At 43.1% G+C, this 22652-nt stretch overlaps 1 protein-coding gene and 1 long non-coding RNA gene across 18 annotated transcripts in view; both read left to right on the forward strand.

Moving 5' to 3' along the window:
* The window catches only part of rapgef2 (Rap guanine nucleotide exchange factor (GEF) 2), a 110053-nt gene extending 98879 nt beyond the window's left edge, over window positions 1-11174 (forward strand). For 10 of the 17 annotated variants that reach the window (XM_037076658.1, XM_037076660.1, XM_037076668.1 and 7 more), the window contains 8 exons: window positions 235-258; window positions 1481-1704; window positions 2514-2681; window positions 3119-3268; window positions 4827-5028; window positions 5120-5646; window positions 5942-6360; window positions 8526-11174. In XM_037076658.1, the coding sequence (XP_036932553.1) occupies window positions 235-258; window positions 1481-1704; window positions 2514-2681; window positions 3119-3268; window positions 4827-5028; window positions 5120-5646; window positions 5942-6312 (1666 nt within the window). In that variant the 3' untranslated portion in view covers window positions 6313-6360; window positions 8526-11174. Of the gene's footprint in view, window positions 1-234; window positions 259-1480; window positions 1705-2513; window positions 2682-3118; window positions 3269-4099; window positions 4283-4826; window positions 5029-5119; window positions 5647-5941; window positions 6361-8525 lie in introns of those variants that run through there. The other 7 variants (XM_037076663.1, XM_037076666.1, XM_037076670.1 and 4 more) reach the window with 6 other exon arrangements.
* Window positions 11175-14898: 3724 nt separating this feature from the next.
* Window positions 14899-22415, forward strand: LOC119007507. The gene is made up of 3 exons (XR_005071145.1): window positions 14899-15034; window positions 19981-20175; window positions 22038-22415. It is a non-coding gene; the product is annotated as an uncharacterized LOC119007507 (long non-coding RNA).
* The last annotated feature ends 237 nt before the right edge of the window (window positions 22416-22652 follow it).

The raw sequence follows: 22652 nt of genomic DNA on the forward strand, positions 1-22652 counted from the left end.
TGTGCACAGTGCTCCTGTGAAAGTGTGTCTTTGTGTAATGATGTCACTTCCTAGCGGTGTTGCCATTTGATTTCCTTCTCCTCTGACTTCCACGTGGGTCTTTGGTGAAATTGCTTCTCTTTTGGTGATCTTGGTGGTCTTTCCTGTCCTAAGCTTTTTGTCTCCTTCTCTCTTTCTCTACTCGTCCACCCCTTTTCCCTCCATGCTTCTCTGTTCATGGCACCCACCCTCTAGGAAGAAGAAGTGGAGGAGTTTAGGGTAAGTTTGGTGACCCTACAACCTTTTGCCCTCCCTGAACCACGGCTGTTTTTCTGCCAGTTTGCTTGCTTCGTCTCTGAAATCTTGTTTCCATTAACCGGTTTGAGTTGAATCCTCCCACTAACACTGCCCGACCCTGACTGAAGGGCACTGAATGAAACAAAGGTCACTTATGCTAACATTAGGAGGACTACTCTACATTCACAGCTGTTGTGCCTACATGATATTGACATAGATCCTAAACGTACAACAAACTAATATTATTGATTGGAATCCAGTTTTACTTTAGCAGATGTGACCTTGTCTGACTTGTTATCTTAGCTAACAATACGCATGCGGCTTCAGTTTCAGAACTCGCCCTGTCTTTGAGGTTTCATCTTCATATCAAACCTCCAAACAGCCAGAGATTCTGGATAAATATATTTTTTTATCATACTTTACATTCCTGTGGTCAAATGGGACATCGTTGTGCGTCCACTGGGACATTTAATGGGAAACACATGGAAGCACATTGCAGAAAAAAGAAATATTTTCTGGTAATTATGACTTATGAATTATGACTCTCGTAATTGTGACTTGGCATCTTGTAATTATGAGAAAAACCAGCTTGGAATTGTAATTATGAGATTTTGATCTCGGATATGTGAAGTGTCAAGTCATAATAACAAGACACGGAAGTACTAATTACACAAAGATGTTCCTTTGAACAAAATGTGCATCCGTATCCATTTCAGTCGGTGTATTCCAGAAGTGATTCTGTCCAAACATATCAGAGCTGTGTTTTATGTACTTTCTGACTGAGACCATGTGCAAGCAAAGCTTTTACTACTTCTACTACTACCAGCTCTGATTCAAGCCACAGAAATGTAAACTATGACCGTGCTACACTGGTAGATCTCCCCTTTCTACTCCCCTGTTGTTTGACAGCAGCCATCATTCCTCACCCCCCTCTGCTGCCTGGAATGTCTGGAATGTTTTGGAGAAGAGAAATGCCTAAAGCTGCTCTCTGCATGTCCAAGTTAACCTACCATCCTCCCTGTGTAGCCCATTAGTATTACCTGTACATTTATAAAGACACAGAGGCTCATTTACGCACTGAAGCAACATGTTAATCAGTCTTTCTCTGTTCTTTCTATTTGTTTTTGTGCGTCTTTGTCTGGAAATCTGCCCCTCTCTGTGTTTTTGGTGCATGTTTCCGTGTGGCTGCCGTGTGTGCGATCAGGTCCTTAAGCCAGGGTAGTGCCAATGCGGCAGTGCTCGACGTCACCCAGACAGGCGGGCACAAGAAGCGAGTGCGACGCAGCTCCTTCCTGAACGCCAAAAAGCTTTACGAGGACGCCCAGATGGCCAGGAAGGTCAAACAGTACCTGTCCAACCTCAGCCTGGAGACGAACGAGGAGAGTCTGCAGACGCTGTCGCTGCAGTGTGAACCCTCCATCAGTACATGTGAGTCTGTGGCGCACAAACACGTAAAGGACTCAGCCATTCTTCAAAATCTAATAGGAAATATGAACAGTGTAGAAGATGACCTCAGCTCCCTGCAGAGAAGCATGTTCCCAGGATTTACAGCAGAGATAAACAGGGTGTGACCTCTGGAGTAACAAGACACTCAGGCCTTCTTCAGAACTCATTGGAAGGGAATAAAAATGATAACTGGGCCAGTTTCCCACTGTTAATGCCAACACTGCTCGCTGTTAATGCATCGATAGACAGAAGGTCAAAGAGACTCCTTCAGATCCCCGAAACAGCTTCGACTGTCCGTCAGCAGAGGTTTTCTAATGCTAGACAAGAGTCTGTCTGCAGTCCTACAGTGTCTTTGTTTAGGTTGATAATATTAAGCCTTAAAAAAAAAAACCTTCTATAGACTTAAATTTTAATCTAGAAGATCTTCATTGCCGCAAATATTGAATTTTATTGCACTTATCCATTGTTGATGGACGTTATTTCTGAAGTTTGAAATCTTTAAACCTTCTACTAAACTGAATTCTGTATTTGTATACCTGCACCTGTATTAAAATAACTCACTCTAATAACCATCTTTATATATAAAACCTCTGCGCTGAACCACACATATATACTTTATACTTAACCTGAAATGCCTGAATAAGATAAACGTGATTTGTCCAACAGTTTAGACGAAAATGGCCTTGAGGACATCTTGAAAAGATTTAAATTCGAGTGTCTGGCACCTGGAGCGACCTTAAAGTCTGAATCTAACTTGGTCTGACTCGCTCGCTCTTTCTCTCCTCACGCAGTGCCCAAGAATTCCAGTGGGAAGCGACCAGACACCTCCCCGGTCGTGTCCAGAGCTGCCAGCCAGCAGCGGGGCCAGCTGGCCAAAGGGAACCAGGCCCTGCAGGTCCCCGCTGTGGCCCTTTACCCATCCCGCAAGAAAGTGCCAGTCAAGGATCTGCCACCATTTGGTAAGTCAAACATTAACCTTCATCAATTCTAATAATGTTTACCTGTAAGCAATACTTTAAACTGTCACAATACAAAATATAGCACATGTACCTGGAAGAGTCTGAAGCTATAAAACACTGTTGGACTGAAAGAAAATCAGTTGGCTGCTGATTTGAGAATCATTGTTTCAGTGGAGATAAGACTGAGTGAGCTGAAGCCGCTCCTGCTCACTCGTCCTGCTACACGCCATGTTTTCTCTTCCTCATCCTGTTATGTGTAGACATCAGCAGAGCCGCCGACTCCTCCAGGACACTGCTGCCACCTAGAGGCCGTCTGGCAACAAGCAAAGAAATTGAACAAAAATCCCAGACAATGCAGTTTAGCATCCCAGCAGCCTCGGGGGCGATGGCAGCGTTCCTCATGCTAATTCTGCTCATCTTGTCGCCCGTGTCCACAGGCACCAGTTCCCCTCAGTCTCTGAAGAAGATCCTGTCTCTGTCTGAGGAGGGGAACGAAAGGCACCGCAGGCAGCCAGAGGACACCGTGTCCAACGCCTCCTCCCAGCTCTCCTCCCCTCCCACCTCCCCCCAGAGCTCACCCAAGAAGGGTAAGCCAATAATCCTCCCTCCCTCTCACACCATTCTCCAGACTCCTTCACTCTGTCATCATGTCACAAGTGCCACCTGGTGGCTGCCAGCAGGTCTGCGTCCTGTCTCATGTTGTTGTGCTCTCCTGTTGTTCCTTCAAAGTAAGAGTCCCCTCAAGCTGCTTTTCAGGACCATTCAGTGTTTTTTTACAGTCTGTCACATCAGGAGCTCTTCTCCTGTTTGTTCCACAAAACTTCAGCTGTTCTTTTAAAAGACTTTTATTGAAACTACCAGAAATAACTTGAAAAAACTTTAACTCGGGTCGAGTTAATCCTATAACCACTTCAGCAAATGCTGTTAAAAACGTGTCACTGTACATGACAGCAGTGAACACAACTACAGAAAAACAGTTTGAATTAGTAAAGTACCTAAAGTACAAAAGCTAAAACAATGTTAAATTACCTAAGCATATTTAAATATACAAAATATCGTAAGTAGTATTACCCCTGAACATTGTTACCTGCTGAACAAACAGTAAAAGATTTAATTTGATCCAAAAATCAGCAGAATCATGCAACATTTTCTTCATTTATTTGGATCTGCAGACAGATATATATACTTTTTTGAACATTTGCAGTCGAAGGAAAATGGTGCTGAATTCTATGATGTCAGTGTTCTTAAAAATATTTCAAGTTTATATCAAGTTTCATGACTGTCTGGACAAAATGTTTTATAGAACTAAAGTAAAGGAACTCTCTTAGCTGAAGAAAATCATTTCTGTTGTCAGTTCTTAAAGATTTCTTCTTAACTTTTAATAATAATACATATAACTGTGTAACTCCATGAAACAGCAGCTGCAGCAGTGCTGGTCCAGGACTCTGGTCTCATACAGAACTCTGCTGTTGGACCTCAGGTGTCTCCCCGTCAGCCCGAGCCTCATCATCATCACCTGCTGCAGTAGTGGCTGACTCATGTTTGCTCCACATTCCCTCTTCAGACTCTAAAGTGTAGCCAGGAGTGAAGCAGTAACTCAGGTGATTTATGTTGATAGTCAAAGGGAAACACGACCGCCGGGCTGTTCTCTCTCAGCCGAGCTACTGAAAGAGGCCACAGTGATATTCTTATACAACTAGAACATACGTACGTACACGTGTCAGCACTCAGCACCAGTCATGTTTCTAAACCTCCACACACTTTGTCGCACCGTTCTCCGTCCCTTCACGCTTATTTTCTGATGTTTCCGTTGAAACTCTGAACCTCGTAGAAAAAAACTGCTGTTTCAGGAAGAATCTAATGCGTTCATCCACAAAGAGCTTGTTGGCTCGGAAATGACACTGTATAATTATCCCTGCCGTCTGTGAGGGAAGCCTGGACCGAGATGAGATGTGTGACTTAGAGATGATTTATGATAAGAGGTAAAAGAAGTAAGTTGTTTTAATGTTTGAGGCCCACTCAGCACGCAGGGGGCCAAGTTACAGCTGCATCATCCTTTTCTTCTTGGAAACAAACACAAGACTCGAGTGATTTGAGTTTAATCTACTGAGACTGAGACACTTTTTTTCATCTTCTCTTCGACAGGTTACAACCGGATGGGAGACGCCTACTCAGACTCGGGTCACAGTGAGATCTCCTCTCGCTCCAGCCTCGTCAGTAACTCCTCGTTCGACATGGCCCAGGAGGAGAGGAGGCTGCGTCACTCTGGAGGAGTCGGGGATTCACACATTGTGGGAGCGCGACTGGAACGAAGAGCCACCACCGACCCGGATCAGTACAGCCTCGGGTAGGAACACTCGGGATTTTATTGACTGGTTGGTTTCTCGTGATCCGTTTTATGTTTCTGACTTCAGTTTGCATTCTTTTCGGCATCGTAGGTCGTATTCGTCGATGCAGGACTGTCGGGGCATTTATACCGGCTGCCCCACAGTTCTCTCCTCGCCCAGTTCAGAGGAGCTGACTCAGGATCAGGGCGATCGCGTTTCCCTCGACGCCGCAGACAGCGGCCGTGGCTCCTGGACTTCCTGCTCCTCTGGTTCCCACGACAACATCCAGACCATGCAGCAGGGGCGTAGCTGGGAGACTCTGGCCTTTGGAAGCGGAGGCGGAGGAGGCATTGGAGGACTCCCACCAGGCGGACCAGAGGCCTTACTGGGGGGGCCTGCTGCACTGTGGGCAGCCCAGGCCAGGGGGAGCTGGGCGTCCGCCAGCTCGTCCTCATCCTCAGCTGCGTACTGGGGGGAGGACTCTGAAGGAGACACTGGCACCATCAAGAGGAGAGGAGGGAAAGACGTCAACGCCGACCCAGAAACAAGTAGCATCACGTCCACCGGGTCAGAGGAGGCCAAGCAGCTCGGACGGCCGTCCCCGTCCCCGATCACCGCTGGGGGTAAAGGCCTCCTCTGTGAGTCCCTGAGCTTCACAGTCCTGTTGCTTTGATTTCTAATTGGTCACGTTTTCATAAATGTGTTTATTGTACACAAAGATACATTTCACATTAAAGACATTAAAGTCATTGTGAACATCACAGAAGTAACACATCATCTGCTGTCTTGTTTGTAGACAAGGTACTGAAACACATCTTAGATGCTGAAGAGAGACGATCTGGCACTAATTCATAATATAAACTTGTAGAAATGGGAATCTAAAAAGTTTTTCCATGTGTTTTCATCATCGTCATTTCTTTCGTGTCCCTTCAGCGCGGAAAGAAAGCCGTTACCGTGAGCCTCCCCCAACTCCCCCCGGCTACACCGCCCTGACCATCTCCGACCTCGCTGAAGGGCAGCACCCGCCCCCGTCTGTCCCCACGTCCACGGTGACCCACACGGGCCGCCGGCCGCCCGACTACACCACGGCCCTGCAGCGCTCACGCATGGTCACTCAGTCGCCCGACTCCCAGGCCCACCAGGGGGCCAAACAGCGGGCGGGCGGCCTCCACCGCACGCGCTCACCGGCCGAGGATCAAGATGCTGAGGAGGAAGAGGAGGGTGAGTCCTTGTCTCCCAAACTAATCGCTCTGAGGAAGCCAAAGCCAGTGGCACAGCATACACCTGAGACTCCCAGACCATGAGAGTGTGTGTACGGGGGTTAACAGGCAGGGCCCCTCTCCCCAAGGCAGGTAAAAACTCATTTATCAGGTCGCCCCCCCTCCACTCCAATGAACCTGCATGTGAACAGGAACACACACTCGGACTGAGACCATTCCTTCACACAGCACCAGTAGGACCCGTCCCGCTCCAAATCACAGCCCTCCCACAGAGTTCAGTCATTTAGTACTAATGACGTGAGGACTGTTGGTTTGGAGCCGGACCTTCACCTTTAACCCACAATCTGTCATCATGCATGAGTCATCCTGGTCGCAGCAGACACTCACCACCTCTCTGCCACCACACATCCTGCTCTCCTCTCTCACCGTCTCACACTGTGCCGATAGCATCCATCAGCAGGCACAGTGCCGCCAGGATCCTCTCACCATGCAATCAAACTCAATGCCTGAAAACATGCACCTCCATCCTCCTGCACCAGCACGCACCTGAGCCACTCGCCTGCAGTCACCTGGATGATTCTGTCTCATTGTAGGAGAGATTTTCACACATGCAGTGTTTTCTCAAAGGTTTTTCTCTTTCTAATCAAGTCTGATTTTCAGGTTTGGAAATTAGTTGAATAAACATCCGTTGGTTTCCATCAGTAAACACTAATGTTAAATCAGGATTACTCATTTGTTAGAAGCAGAATGGCACTCTGTAGATAACGTACCTCCGCCAAGGCCCAACAGGCCCGTCACTCATCGATTCCTAAAGATGCTTATTTTTTCATCAACATCCATTATTCCATGATAAATTAACAAATCTTGCCGTGTTAAAGACAATGAGAAGAAACTCCTGGATTTTGTCTCTCGATCCAGATCTCAAGCCAAAAGTTACTGAGGTCTCAAAAATTAGCCGTCCACGTTTCATGGAAATCTGTCCAGTAGTCTTTGTGCTGACAAATCAGCAAATCAACAAATGGACACAGACGAAAACATAACTTCCTTGGCGGAGGTTGATAGAAATATGCAGAATTACAACCAACAATTTTCCAAAACTTTTAGAATATTTTTCTACCAGGCAGCTGTTGGTTTCTGTTCATTACAGTATGAGATGAAAATCAAATAAAAAACAGACGTGAAATTTACCCGAGAGAAGTATTTCATCATGTTGTAGAGACGAGTGAGTACTCCGTTATTTTCTGCATCAGTATCTGAACTCCTGACGGATGGGACGTAAACTGGATGTTGTTTATTTAAGCCTGTATGTCTTATAAATGTGAAAACTATTTACAGAACAGCTTCTGAACTGATCGATGGGTTTGATCACAAGAGTGAGAGAAGGATTTGTAAAAGAAGTCTTTTATAAATAACTGCAGTCAGCGAACAATGAGGATTTTTCTTTATCACACGTACAGATATTGACACACTTTATTAAGATGATTTTATTTATGTGTTTTGATTTGACCTTTATTTTACCAGACAAGTCTTTAAGAACAAATTCTGGCAAAAGGCAAATCTACTGAGGGAAGCAGCGGCTGAAAATCAATGAGATCTAAAACTTCTGACACACCAACATGTTACATACATACGTGTTTCAACTGGTTACTCACTCAACCCTTAATATTGTTTGTAAGGAGTAAATTACAGCAGCAGAACATCTGTCACCTGATGTGAATAAGCTGCAAATATGTATTTAATACACTTGTAAAACACAAACAAAACTAGATTTTCAATTAATCTGCGACTCAGATAAACAGTGGAGCTGAGACACCTGAGATTCAACCTGCATCCAGAGTTCATAGCTCACCTCAGGCTGATTTTCAGATCATACTGACGTGAATCGAAGGCAGGAAATGAATCAGAAACATGTTGTCGTGCTCTGAGAAGATGTCGGGCAGTGAAGTGATTCATGGCTTGTGACCTGAGAGACGAAAACTAAACTCTGTGCTCCGTTTAGTTTTCTGCTTCCACTAACACAAACTGCAAGGAACGTTTAGTCCTCTTTCTATTTGGCAGACAAAACTACATCAAGAAGATATTTCGATATAGTTACTATAGTTCTTTTTGAGGCCTGTCACCTGATCTGACTCTGACTGGACAAGTTGTAAAATTAAAAACAGTTTTTTATGAGTGCTGAGGTTGAGTTGAGGAAAAACTGCCCGAATCATGAACAAGTGAAAGTTCCTTGTAGCAGCTTTAAGTGAACACTTTGGACAGACATCGATTGTGACCTTCACTGTCTTCTCTCTCCACAGAGGATGAACAGGTGTCAGCGGTCTGAGGGACAACGAGGACGTCCTTTTGCAGTAACTTGAAGTCCCCCTGGTTTGGGGTGAGACAGACAGACAGACAGACAGACAGACTGACAGACCAATGGACTCATCATCAGTTACGTACGTGCCTGCCTCCTCCACTCGGCTCTCCCTCCTGATCGGTGGACTCCTCTGCTCGTCTCCCTCCCCTGCCTTAAAGCATCATCGGGGGTTGAACGACCCTGCATGCAAAAAATACTGTGAAGAAGAAGAAGAATCAGAAGAGATGGAGAGAAGGGCAAAGACGATGACATGAAACGCCTGGCACTTTGGAAAAAAAGACTGCAGAAACCTGAACTGGTGCCGGGGAGGCAAACACACAAAACCACATTAGATGTTGCTGTTAGAAACGAGACAAAACCGCAGAACTCACCTGTTAACACAACAGCATCATGACGTGTCGAGCTTCATCTGCACTTTCTCATTTTCTACTTTCTAAAAAAAAAAACAACAAATAAAAACAAAGACTATCGTTTGAAGACGCAGAGGAACAGCAGTTGACTTGACTCTTAATTTTCCAGATCGATTTCTTTACGTTTTTTTGTTCTCTTCGTTGATTGATTGCACTCTGGGGGCTGAAAACAGAAGATTTCTCTGCCTGGACTGAAACAACCCGTCTGTTGTCGAGTGTTTGAACTCTGAATCCAGTATTATCTCATGTTCCACATGTGAAAGCTTATCAAGTGTTGGTTCAAATCAAAGCTAGGAGGAGGAGGAGGAGAGAGCCTGGTAGGGAGAACCGACATGCACAGTGTACTGACACACACACACACACACACACACACACACACACACACACACACACATTCATTTCTTAAAAATAGCACTTTCAGCACAATCCTAGATGTTCCCAGACATTCGGGCCTGGATACCAGGGTATGATTGATCCATATCTGACTGTCATCCCACCTCGGAGCTCGTCTGGTTATATCAGAGTCTTTTTAGCATCCTGTTGCTTGCTGTTACGTAGAGAGTGTTTTGTAACCGACCTGTAGGTGATATCGAAAAAGCACAGAGCTTAAAACTGAGCGAACATGTCGGACTCCATCATGTTGGTCTCAAATCACAAAGTGCAGCCTGACGTCAGGTGTGAATCAAAGGACGAGCTCACCGACCGACCGACCGACCGACCGACCGGTGGGAACATCAGCGTATTTGAGAAGCTGCTGTAAATTGTGAGTGTTCCCTGAACTGATCTTGTACAGAGTCTTATAAAAACCCATATCGCCCTTCAGAATAAAAGCATCCACAAATTCAGATTTGGCTTCTTTTTCCAACCTGAACCACATTTTTTTGTGAATGTCCAAAGCGCCTTACGATGCCATGATTGCATACATTTTTTTTGCGTGTGGTTGTTCCCCCGTCACAAATCACCTTGCTTCAAGAGCGGTCTTGAATCAAGCAATAGTGGAGTGAAATGCCTTATTCAAGAAACTTCCCCCGATGTTTTTATAATATATTAAGACTCAGTACAAGATGAAGCCGAGCATATCCTTCCTGTTTTGTTCTCACCTGTTACAGTGTCGTAGATGTTTCCTCCCTCTGCTGTTGTGCTGATAGATTCCTCCTCAGAACTCACCTGTTACAGACATCAGCTCCGCGGATGCTGTTTGTATATCGCTAACGCCTGCGTCCAGTTTTCCACCATATCTCGCCATCGAACGTGGAAGAGACTGAAGATGTTTTTTTAATTTCTTTGACTCCGGTGGGGAAGTCGACATATGAAGATTTTTTTCAAGGCTGCCAATCAGAACGATTAGAAATCCAATTGTGAACCTTTTTGTTGTTGTTTTCTTCTTCTTCTATCACTGAGTCGCACTGATCACATTGATCAGTCTCGGAAACTACAGACTGAGAAAATAAAAAAGCTGAACGAGTGCAGTGTTTTCCACTGTGTTCTGTGACTTCACACTAATAATTTCCCGGGTTTCTCTTTTTTTTTTGTTCTTGTACTTTTTTTGTAACGGCTGCAGATAGATTGTTAATAATTTGTTTGTACTACAGTGGTGACATGCATCATTCACTTTCATTCAACTCTCTGATGATAATGTGCATATTAGCGGGCAGAGTCCTATTTCGAAAAACAAAAAGTTGCACAAAAATGTTCAAGCGTAAAGATAAGTGTAGTAGGTAGAACTGCTACTCCTGTTTGATGTGTGATGTCAGTGAGAAATGTACATTTAGCTGGTGATGACCTTCTTTTCTTCATTTGTTCTTGTACTACTTTGACCTGTATGTCTTTTAAAAAGACAATTGGTGGAGTATGTATCAGTTGTTTTTGTATTTTTAATACAATAATTGTAAATATTGGTTATATTTTTGTTCAAATGTACTATGTTTATGCCTCAACATCCAGTTTATATGAAGCTGGGAATCAATAAATACTGCATAAAGAATCAACACCTATGTTTAAATGCACTTATTCATTTCTTCTGCATTTCGATGTCTTTCTTTTCATTTTTTTCCTTCAGAGGTTTTTCCCCCCAGATACCGTCTAGTGTTTGCACAAGTCATGGAAGCAACTTGAAAAGTGTAACTCTCATACTTTTCTATCTGACCGCGGTGTGTCAGAATTAATAAAAAAGAGATATTGAAGTCTCCCCTTGCTTTTATTTACTTGTTTTGTATTGTCTTGTGATCCGGAGTCCCGATTTCAATTTGTTTCTCACGTCAGCTGTTTCATTTCATAGTAAAACTCCCACAATAAGAAGAATGATGAGCCGTGGGCCAGAGTTGTGGGGAAACATGCTGTTGAAGTTATTTCTCCTTTAATTTGTGCCTCATTTTTCAACATAATTGTTCAGATCTACTTATATTTTAACTCCAGGACGAATAATATTCTCTATGAATAAAACATCGGAGAAACATTTCCATTTATACCGTTAGATTAAAAAAACTAATTCAAAATGACAAGGGCCACCTCAGGCAACAAAATGAGTAAACTGAGTTAATTAGATGATTAAATAGCTTCATATTTGAATATTTCTGAATCTCTATTCTGTGGGAATAAGGAGGAGTTTATCAGACGGGACCTGCAGTGAAGTGCTTTGAATAAAAGATGTAACCGTCCGACAGCAGAGAGCGCCGCAGCTCTGCACACAACAACCAGCAACACAGCACAACAAAAATGCATCAGCCTCGACGTGAAGAGGATAATGTTCTGCTGGGAAACATTCAGTTCAGCACCGACCCAAATACTACTGCAGACCGAGTCCTTTCCCTTGTTCAGGTGCCAGAACTCTGAAGCTAGAAAGGTGGCAGGGTCCGCCACATCTAAACAAAGTAAAACAGTATAAACTGTTCAGTTTGTTCATTCAGTCAGAGTTTGATTATTTAGTTCAATATTTCTCTTCTTGTTACAATTTCTTCCCCAAATCTGCAGAGTGCACCTTTAAGTGTGTTGGCTGGTTGGTGTGTATTGTGTTAGAAACATCATTTATTTATAATTTAGACAAAAAGACATTGAAATAATAAAAGATGAATTATGAATGAATAAAAACACGAGACTCAAAGTGATTAAAAGTGTGACTTTGTGTCTTCACCGTCGTGGCAGTCGACACCGTGTCACAGCGCTGCTTAATAAACTACCAGCTGAAATAATCAGGTGTCACAGGTTGGTTCAGGCTATCTGCACTCAGAAATGAAATGTTACCATGTTATCACGGTTCAAACTGTGCTTTATAAAGTGCTGCTGTGTTGTACACTAAATGGTGATTTTAATAAAGACCTTTTTTCAACATTTTTAAAAGTGTGGATATATATGCACACCCACAGCCAGTCATGTGGAATCACAACCATTTTCATCAGATGTGACGTGTGTTTGAGAGTTTGGTGAATCTGGGGGAAGTTTAGGCTGCCAAACATGCCGTTCTTGTTGTAGAGAAACATGTTGATCTTACAGAAACAACTGGGCCTTCACACTGATACTGCTCGGGTTCTAATTACACTCTGGGTCTGCACACTGTTGGAAACATTTGGTTTAATGTGAGAACAGCTCAGCAAACTATGTGACAAATGTCTTTTTAGACGTTTTACTGCAGAGACGTCTCACATATTTTATCTTTACACAACAGTTTAAGGGTTAAAATCCAAATCACTATTTTATTTCCATCCACCAGGAAGTCATTCACTTCTTCTGAGCTGCCTGAGACTTAATTCTGACAGGCTGTGTAGGGTTGATTCTCATTGTTCACGCAGAGAGAAAGCTGCTGTCAACCACTGCAAAAAAAAAGTGGCATTAAAATAGCTCTATATATCTTTTTTCTTATTTCCCCCTCTGAACAAATAGAGGTGCAGCTGTAACGCTGACAAATGATTCCATTGTGATAAAGTGTTGAAGGAGAAAACTTCCCCTGCAGCCGCCTGCAACACAAAGATAACTGAGAGTGAAACAACACAAAATCACCCCGAGCACCGCTGCAGTGACACGAGAGAGGAAACATCTGGGATCTGTGTCCGATGGTGAGACCAGCTCCTGACGCAGGCTCACCTGGCTCTGAGGCCGCGCTGTACGCTCACAGCCACCAGGGGGCGCTGCTCACTATGAAATGCTGCCAGGTGGAGCGTCCAGTCTTTCCCTGGGCAATGGGCCTTATCAAGGGGGAGCAGGCAGGCAGTGGTGCTGTGGAGATAGCCGGCCGGCTGTGTGTGAGTGTGAAGCCCGGCCCGGAGTTGTCGACCGTGTTCAATCGAGGCAGCCGTGGGTCATATTATGGGACTGTCTGGACTCCTTTCATGGTAAATTGGATGAAGGCAGCAGCACTAGAGCTGAGGGGAGTGGAGATGTCATAGCGTTCAACCGGCTGGACTCTACACGGGCCCGAGCAGACAATTCAGTTAAAAGCTGTCAGAGTCAAAGAATTGAGAAAGAGAAAGATTAATAAAAGCTGTAGCTGCTCTGCTCAGGTGCTTTCCTGGGCAATTTTCCGTGGAGGTGGAGGTGGAGGTGGAGGTGGAGGGCAGTTCAGAGCACATTTCACTGCCTTTTTGTTTTGACTGAGAGAAACGTTCCACATTCAGCACGCTTCATAAAGGGATTGAGCCTGTAATGGAATATCAGCATGAAGTTGTTTAATTACTGTATGTGCTTTCATGATTTGATCCTTTTTATCTAATTGGAAACAATTTCTACAGCTCTCTGTGAATGATACGTGTGTCTTTATATTGGATTCAAGACGCACAGGCTTTTGAAACTACTCTCACCCTGCACTCCATCCATACATTCTGATATCTTATGACACTTTAAAGAAAAAAAAAATCAATACTACAAATAAGCACAACACCTACAGTATTTCTAGATAAGCGCCTCCAAAGTATTCCGAGCTGTTATTATCTCACATCGACCGTTTCGTTTATTTGTGAGAGCTGAGCTGTTTTTCTCATCTGTTGTGATCTCGGTGCTGCTGTTCCTCCGACTCTGCTGCTGCTCTCCGGTCTCCACCGTGGTAGATGGTGCAGATAGTGAGGTCTGCCTCTGACAGAGCACCTGCAAATGTGCAGAGATAAGAGGAGGGAGCCACCCTATAAACAGGGAACGACACCAGCCGCTGTAGCAGGAACATCACTCTCAGGACTCAGTGTTTCTACCTATCTATCTATCTATCTATCTATCTATCTATCTATCTGTCTATCTATCTATCTATCTACCTATCTATCTATCTATCTATCTATCTATCTATCTATCTATCTATCTATCTATCTATCTGTCTGTCTGTCTGTCTATCTATCTATCTATCTATCTATCTATCTATCTATCTGTCTATCTGTCTGTCTATCAGCAGAAGAAGCCCTCCCACTGCTCCCAGTGTCTCTCATACACTATTCCAATAAATAAATCGGTGTCGTTCTGCCTCCCTGTTGCCTCTGAGAAGTGACTTGCTCCACCTCATGCAGTAATGACTCTCTTGTTATTCATGGTGCTCGCAGAAGAATCACAGAGCGAGGAAACATCCTCTCTGCATCTGCTGTGGGGTAGAATAAAGATCTGGAAATGACGGAGTAACACGACACAAAGGCTCACGTGTTTACCGCCGTTTTATTTAGATATTTTTGGAACATTGGCTGCATTTATTCATTTTGTTACTGAGAGAAAATGGATACCATTCTCATGTTTATGCCATAAATATGAAGCACGGAGATGATGAGGGGGTTAGCTTGATTTAAACAGCTAGCCTCAGTTAAGGACCTGTAATAACACACTGTAAAACCACAATTCAACCTTCTATTGTTAGCTTGTTGTACAGCTAGCAACCTGTTAGCATTATTCCCTGTTTTATTTTGTGCGGTTAATCCTGAAGCATTTCTCACTTCCTCCCTCTGTCTGTCTGTCTGTGTACACCTGAGTCTCGTTAGTTAATCAGCACTTCTGTGTTTATGTTGCGTTGTCGTCTGAAGACGAGACTGAGCTGCTCGGTCTCGTCTTCTCGTTGTGTTTTCCTGCACTTCCTGACTCCGTGAGTTATTTCTGGTCTGTCATTTGTTTTTCAGTTTGTGCTTTGTTTGGCTTTACTGTTAGTTTTGTTGTTTGCATTGTGCTGCTTGTGATTTGGATTTTATACTTGAGCTATCAGCTTCATTACAGCTGACTTTTGTGTGCGTTTGTGTCCGTTTTGTGTTGAACTTGACGAGACAGGAGTCATAGAAACAGCTGGTTGCCTCAACAAAGTAATCCGTCCTTATTATAGTCTTCATCCTTTTTATACCTAGCAGCTTTTTGTTTCACTCGTCAAAGTCCAGTGGCAAGAAACACGAGGTGACAGCTAGCTGGCTGTAATCAAAGCTAACAGAACCCTCTAAAGTTCACTTAGTAACACATCGTTTGTCTTCTGTTTAAAGGTCTAATGTGAGAGAATTCTGGTTTGAATTTTAAACCCAGAGAAATCCACAAGTTCACCATAAACCTAATGGTGCCTTTAAAGGTGTAATATGTCGGGGGCATCATATCACCAGGGGTACTGATAACTGCAGCTGCTGTTAGCTTGTCAGCTCAGTTAGCCATGCAGGTAGCGGTCCAGACTGGGAGCTCGGAGTGGCATTTTAAAAGAGAATGGGGCGAGGCTAGCTGGTTAGCTGCTAATTTCATTGGTTACCTGCAACACAGTACATAGACATCTTTAATGTAACATCAAAACTCTTTTCTCTTCACATTCTGTTCATAACATTTGTTAAATGTTTAATGTATGTTTTAATCCAAAATTGTTATATATTGCACTTTTTAATTTTGCCGCCTGCCACTGCTTTTGAAAAACGAGAGAGAGGTCTGCAAATGTGACAAAACTTAACGTGAATACAACATGAAAGCATTACCTCATTCTTGAATGTTTCTGGCCGAGTCACATCAAAGAGGATCAGGATCATTTGTATTTAATCCAATACATGCACAAGCCAGACTGGGCTACTTCACTGTATATTAGCTGTTAGCTAGCGAGCAGCAGCACACATCGAGGATGTGTGTGTGTGTGTGTGTGTGTCTGTGTGTGTGTGTGTGTGTGTGTGTGTGTGTGTGTGTGTGTGTGTGTGTGTGTCTGTGTTCGAATTCAGGTCAACCTTTCACTGAGCGTAGCACTCACCAGAGACTCTAGTTCTCTCTCCAGTTTTGTCTCCTGACAGCAGTGTTACGCGTCATCAGCAAAAGTACATTCCCCCTCCAGCTCCAGTCTGCAGTCAGCACTGTAGAACAGTGATCGGAGTTCTTATGGCTCGGCTCTTTCAGCTCCCAAGTGGCTCCTTAGATTTTCTGCTGCTTAAATTAATTTATTACCAAATTGAATAGAATAACTAATGTAAAAAACATATATTATATCAATTGTTTATCATTTATATGGCTTATTATACTCATGGAACACAGTGCTGCAAAAAATACATTTTGAAGTACATATCATTTTGCACAAACTGTCTGATAGAGCTGCAGGTGGAGGTGGTTGTGGTTGTGGTTGTGGTGGTGTTTTTTCTTCCGACTGCACTGATGGATGTACAGTTCTCATGTGCCTGTGCATGTTATTTATAGAGTCTGCTCCGTATGACAATTTAACCTGGCATTCTCTACACTCTATTTTACTGCGTTTCCTGCCGTCGCTCATTTTCTCACCTATCAAGTATGTTGTCTCTATAGCAACGTGTGGTGGCTGTAGCCCCTCCCCCTCCTGCACAGTGCGAACACAGACGCTACTACACATCATGTAGTTGACCAATCACATGCAGCTTGAACAGAAAATATATAGAGAGAAAAAACAAGAATGATGTTTCTCTGGGTGTTTATTCCTCCAACACATCTGGCTCTGCACCAGTGAGAAATGTTTCTATTTCCAGGCTTTGTACTAATCTATGCTAACCAGCTGCTAGCTGTAGCTTCATGTTATCAGAGGCATTAGATTGATATTGATATTGTTATCCAACCTTCAGCAAAAACCAGATGGGAGTGTTTGTTAAAACTGTTGCTGCAATGACTGTATTAGACTGTAAAAAGGCATGATGCAGCCTTATTGATAAGCTCATACAGATTGGATTAGAGGTCATCTTTTGAAGGTAGGATCAAAAAACTAGTTCATTTTTAAAAGTAGAGTCACATAACAATACACTGTATACTTCTAGACATGTTTTTTTTTTAAACTTTATTAAGTCACATCCATGTATATTTGTGCGCAGTAGCCCTTCAATCAGTAACATCTTCCACATAAACTCAATAAAAAATTTTTTTTTAAAAATGCTGGAAACATATTTTTCGTAATGGAAATGTGTAGGAAGCATGAAACTCAATAAGTGACTCATTCTCTTGTGTGTTTTCACATGCTGTGTTCTGCTCCTTTTCATCGACCCTGAAGGATCCCATTTGATCGCTATCCAAGCTGTAAATATAGCTGAGAGCCATGCTTTGAGATGCTTTGAATTCAAATGGTTCTTTTAAGGGAACCACCACCCATGGATTCACTTACAAACCTGACTCACAATCAGCTCGTTGGCATGCAGAGGGAAAAGCCTTGCCCTCCATTTCAGTAGCCTGCATTGGCTGAGTGTGTTAGCATGTGATTAAAAGGTCTCTGCTCTACTGAAGGGTGATATTTTAAAATGGAAAAAATGGTTTAAGGAGTCTATTATAGAGTAATAAGCTATGACTTACTGCTGGGCACAGTCTACTGAGCCACGTACATTTTCTGAATGCTGTAGCATTGTTAAAAATATATGAATATGACAACGTCCCCCTGGGATCTTTGTTGAAAATGTCAAAAGTAAAACTGTTAATGTCATGATATCTGATTGCTCCATGGGGATGATTAAAGTTCCATTAATCTTCTCTTAGAATGTATCTGCAGCGTTAGCAGAGATCCGAGATTTATTAATAACTTTCATGATAATCCATAGTGACATTTACATCAGCCACACCTTCAGGGTGTTAACCTCAGGTGACCTCACACGGCCCTTTCAGTCTTCAAGTGTAAAGTTGTATGGAGGTGCTGCCGGGATGACGGAATAGTTTGGCTAAATTTGGAAGTTAGCGTCTTCCTGGTTCCTCCTCAAGAACACAGCAGTAAAAAGCTAACGTGAGGCTGTAAACAAACAACAGCGTGGCCACATGGCTTTAACATCATCACCACTAAGCTTCCGTCTACATTATATTATACACACCACTGCAAAATGTCAGTCTATAAGTTGTAAAGTTTGACTTATATTCGTCAATAAAGACGGACTAGTTCTTTCTGCTTCACATCCACCAGCAAACTGCATCTTCCTCCGGCACTACTTTCTGCTTGTGCTGGAATACGGTCATTGTACAGTCGAGGGAATGTAGTGCCAAAGGCAAAGGCTGTTTGACGGCAATGCGAAGTGCCAAAAATACTCAAAACTTCACATATTATTGAAGTGGAACTGATGAAATACATCTTCCTGCTGTCACTACGAGCTGCTTCTCCACACAGGTGAATTTTACCGGTTAAATAAGATTTTATGAGCTTTAGAGGCGTCGAGGTTCAAGCCTTCATGCTAAGCTAAGCTAACCTGCTCAGACATATTGGCCATCACATGCAGGTTTCCATCCATAGATGGTTCTCTGGATATTTCTCAGTCAGTTTTGTATTTTTGCCAACAGCGCCATCTGTAGTTGGCACATGGCTTGACGTCTATTTCTTCATCCACTTTAAATGCTAATTAAAAAATGAAGTCAATCATAATTAATATCTTTGAGTTTCTCCTGCCCTGCCTGCGCTGATGGCAGCATCCTGAGTCGATGTCACAACAGAAGAATCTCAGTATTCAGTGTTCCTCCCTCAGGCGGTGTACTGTATTATCCAGCTGCTGTGACAGTCATCAAAACAATGAGCTGACATTCACCTCCCTTCTGAACCACTAATTGGCTATTAGGCCTAACTGGGTTTGAAGGGCCACAGACACTTTCCTCTCACATCACGTCCGACCTCTGATAGGTCGGCTCACCTCCACACTGTCTCGCTGCTCTGGCAAGTGGCCCACGTAAGGAGGAGGGTCGCTCGTGCTGGTCATTATTTGGAACACAAGTCATTTGAGGATAAGCGTGGACACCTGTCAAATCTCTGGTGTGTTTGTTTTCTCTGTTGCCTGACAGGAAATGACAATTAATTATTTAAGTTGTTTGTCATGAAGGAAACAGCAAAGCATTTCCCGGCTGCTGCAGAGTCACAAATTGGAGGATTTGCTGCTTCTCTGTTTCATTTCACTGTAAACTGAATATCTTCTGGTTTTGTAAAACTGGGTCGGACAAAACAAGCGTTTCGACACACAGCCTTGGCCTCCTGGAAATTGTGATGGCATTTTGATGACCACAATAAATTAACAATTGATTATCTCACGGTAAAGCCAGGAATCTGTCTGTCTGTACAGTATGTTATTAACATGTCTGGAGAACTGTTCATCTTGTTGATCTCACACATGGCAGGTGTACTGACAACGAAGTGCAGTGTTGCATTTTGTGCAGTTTGAGCTTGTGAAATGTTCAGTATTAACACATTTTGAAGCCAGGCTGATACACGATCCCTCTCATGGGGAAGCAGACGTAAACTCAGTGGAGATGGAGAAAAGTGAGTACAGGTTGCAGTGAGAATAAAGCAAAAGAAGAAATTAAACAAGTCCGGCTGAGTGAGAAGATCCTGTCAACACAGGTTTTCTATTCTTCAGTCAGAACTGGATGTGAGAGTTTTAGTTTCGTTCAACAGCAGTATGCCAGTTAACGTTAGCTTCAAGGGCTAGAACAGAAAATTGAGTTCAACATGTTTCAAAAACTCACTAAGGTTATTTTCCCTCCGTACACCAGTCACAGTTCTGTTCCTGAGCTATGCCATTTAATAATGACCAGAACATGATGATGTCACAATAAAGTTGACCTTTGACCTTGTAATATAAGATGTCATCATGTCGTCATTTTAACCCACAGGTCACACACCCCTTTCTGACCAAGGTGGTACCATGCCTGAACAGCACCAGCACCAAGGTGGAACCAGCACCAGCACCAGCACCAGCCCAGAACCAGCCCAGAACCAGCACTTGATTCGCTTTTGTTGACAGGTGACCTTTTCACCACAGACAACCCAAAAACAGAACGAGTCTGGTTCTTCAGCGACAGCTCAAGGTGAGATGTAAAGTTTCTGTCAGCAGTGGTATGCTAACTAGCATTAGCCTCGAGGGCTACAATGTTTATTGTGTCTCTGACATTGGTCAGAAAGTATCGATGTAATCTTCCAAATTTGAAATCATGAATATCAAACGATAATATCAGAGTGAAAAAACAACAAAAACACCAACTGATTAACTGAGTCATTATATTAAACTAAAATATTAAATTAAAATTACTACATCTTCAGTGTCTCTAAGTTTTACTACAAATTGTAATACTTTGTAATCACACGAAATAATAACTGTAGAGGTTTGTTACATTAATGTTTATTTATAATTCTTTATCTGTCGTCTCTATGTACAGTATAATACTACAGGCATTTATAACAATACTGTAGAAGGCGTGTGGTTGCTGTCAAAACCCATTTGTTTCTAAAGCACTTTAAACAAACAGGTTTTCGCTCGAAGCTTCTTAGAAAACAAAGGTTACAAATATAGATCAAAACAAGAGAAAATCAAACACAGCATAGACGGTGATGGAGGTACAGTACTGTAGATCTTCACGCTCGGATTCTCTGAAAGCCCAGATCTGAAAGGCAGGACCCTGCTGCACACGAACACACAGTTCACCATGAACAAAAGGTAAACTCACAGGTCAGAACATCAGAGGGCTCTTTCATGTCTGCCGGTGTTTAGAAGCAGAGTTTGGTCCACATCGAGGGACATTACCGAGGCCGGGCTGTCACCACTTCACAGCACAGCCGGCTTTATTAATCTGGGGCTCTTTCTGCACAACATAAAGCTTTAGCATTAGCTCTGCTGCTATTTCTGCTTCTCTCCATGGACACTAAAAACCATTGCAGCCAGGTTTAATTACAGGCTTATTATCTGAGTGGTCCTTTGAGGTAGAAAGTAGTGGGCTGGGGACAAATAGCAGCTAATGAGCAGAATTATGAATCCTTTCACAAGAAATGTATTTAACTCACATTGTTTGATAATTGAAACATGTATGCCCCACTTTTAAAGATATCTACACTTAATACTTTGGTGATGCTGCTGTAATAACTCCTTTTATGGGGTTTTTAAAATGACATTAACAATAAAAAGTGCTGTAAAACTTGTTGTACTTTTTATGATGTTGTGTCAATGTCTAGGTTCAAGGGGAGTTACCTGGGCCCTATATTTAGATGTCAAGCAGACTCGTCCTTGGTCACAGCCTCGGACCTACACTGCTCCCAGCTGCAAATTGAATCTTGTGTCCATACAGATGACGGATGTGTGAGGCAGCCATCACGTGTACACAAACACTTTGTTAAAAGCACGTAGATCTCCAGCCTCTCCTGCCATGTTGTGGTTGCCAGCTGAGGGGGGGAGTGAAACTGCATACGAACCAAATTCTCATTATGCACCAATTTTATACTTCAAAAGCTTCTGGTACAGATGGTCAATAATTCATCATTAGCAGTGAGTGGTGACAGAGCACATCTGAATTTCCTACACTTATCAAATTTATGTAATGCACATAAATTTAAAAAAGTGCCGACTCATTGCACAATAGATGGAGCGAAAGTTTGCTTGAAAGGTCAGAGGGCTGCGGCTGGTTCGGTATGCACAGTGAGGGGAACGTTGAAAGAATATTTTGAGTAATATACGTGTAGAGGAGCACGAGTGCCCTTCTGAAGATCTCACACTGCCCTCTGGCAGTTTACGCAGTCAATATAACCTGTGCATCCACATGTGCATGTACATGTGAAGGTCCTGCATTGCTGATGAAACACATTTCTATAAATAGACTGGCTGCTTATGGACATGTGGACGGATGATTAGGTTACGAAACATGATTTTACATGACTGACACCCTCAATCCTCTCTTTACAGTGTGTACAATCCACCGTTGTGCTCAGTGGTGTGCTGGGGAGGCAGCACCGCAGCGGGGGAGGCAGGCAGGATAAACAAACTGATGTAAAAAAGCTCTGGACAGCCTGGAGGCAGCAGCAGAGGGGAGGATGAGGACTAAACTGAACTCCATCTTAAGCACCATCTCCCACCTCCTCTGTGGTGGGCTGAGAGCTACAGACCATCTCCATCTCCAGCCTCTGCTTCAGCATCACAGGGTGCAGGACATGTGCTGTAACTGTTGTTCTCTTGTGTAATAAAAGCAAACTGTGTACTGTAGTTGTTGCCTTCCATGAGGACCTGTGCAGCCTCAGCAAGGAGCTAAAATAAATCCATCCCAGGGAAATGAACACAGTTTAGTTTAATGTGTACAAAAACACAAGTGTTAAAACGACAGGTTGTGGTTTCACAGGGAAAGTGTGGTACTATTTTGCAGCCAGGTGCAATGATTACTTTGACCTGTTATTCATCACCAGGTGCCGTCCCAAAGGTTTCTTTTTAGTTTTAGTCTACAGTCTGCTGGAAATAATAAAGTGTTTGCCCTTGTCTGCTTAATCGAGTACAAAAAATGTATTTAAACTTTGGATTTTACCCTTT

Source organism: Acanthopagrus latus, chromosome 18 (assembly GCF_904848185.1).
Source record: "Acanthopagrus latus isolate v.2019 chromosome 18, fAcaLat1.1, whole genome shotgun sequence".
NCBI lineage: Eukaryota > Metazoa > Chordata > Actinopteri > Spariformes > Sparidae > Acanthopagrus > Acanthopagrus latus.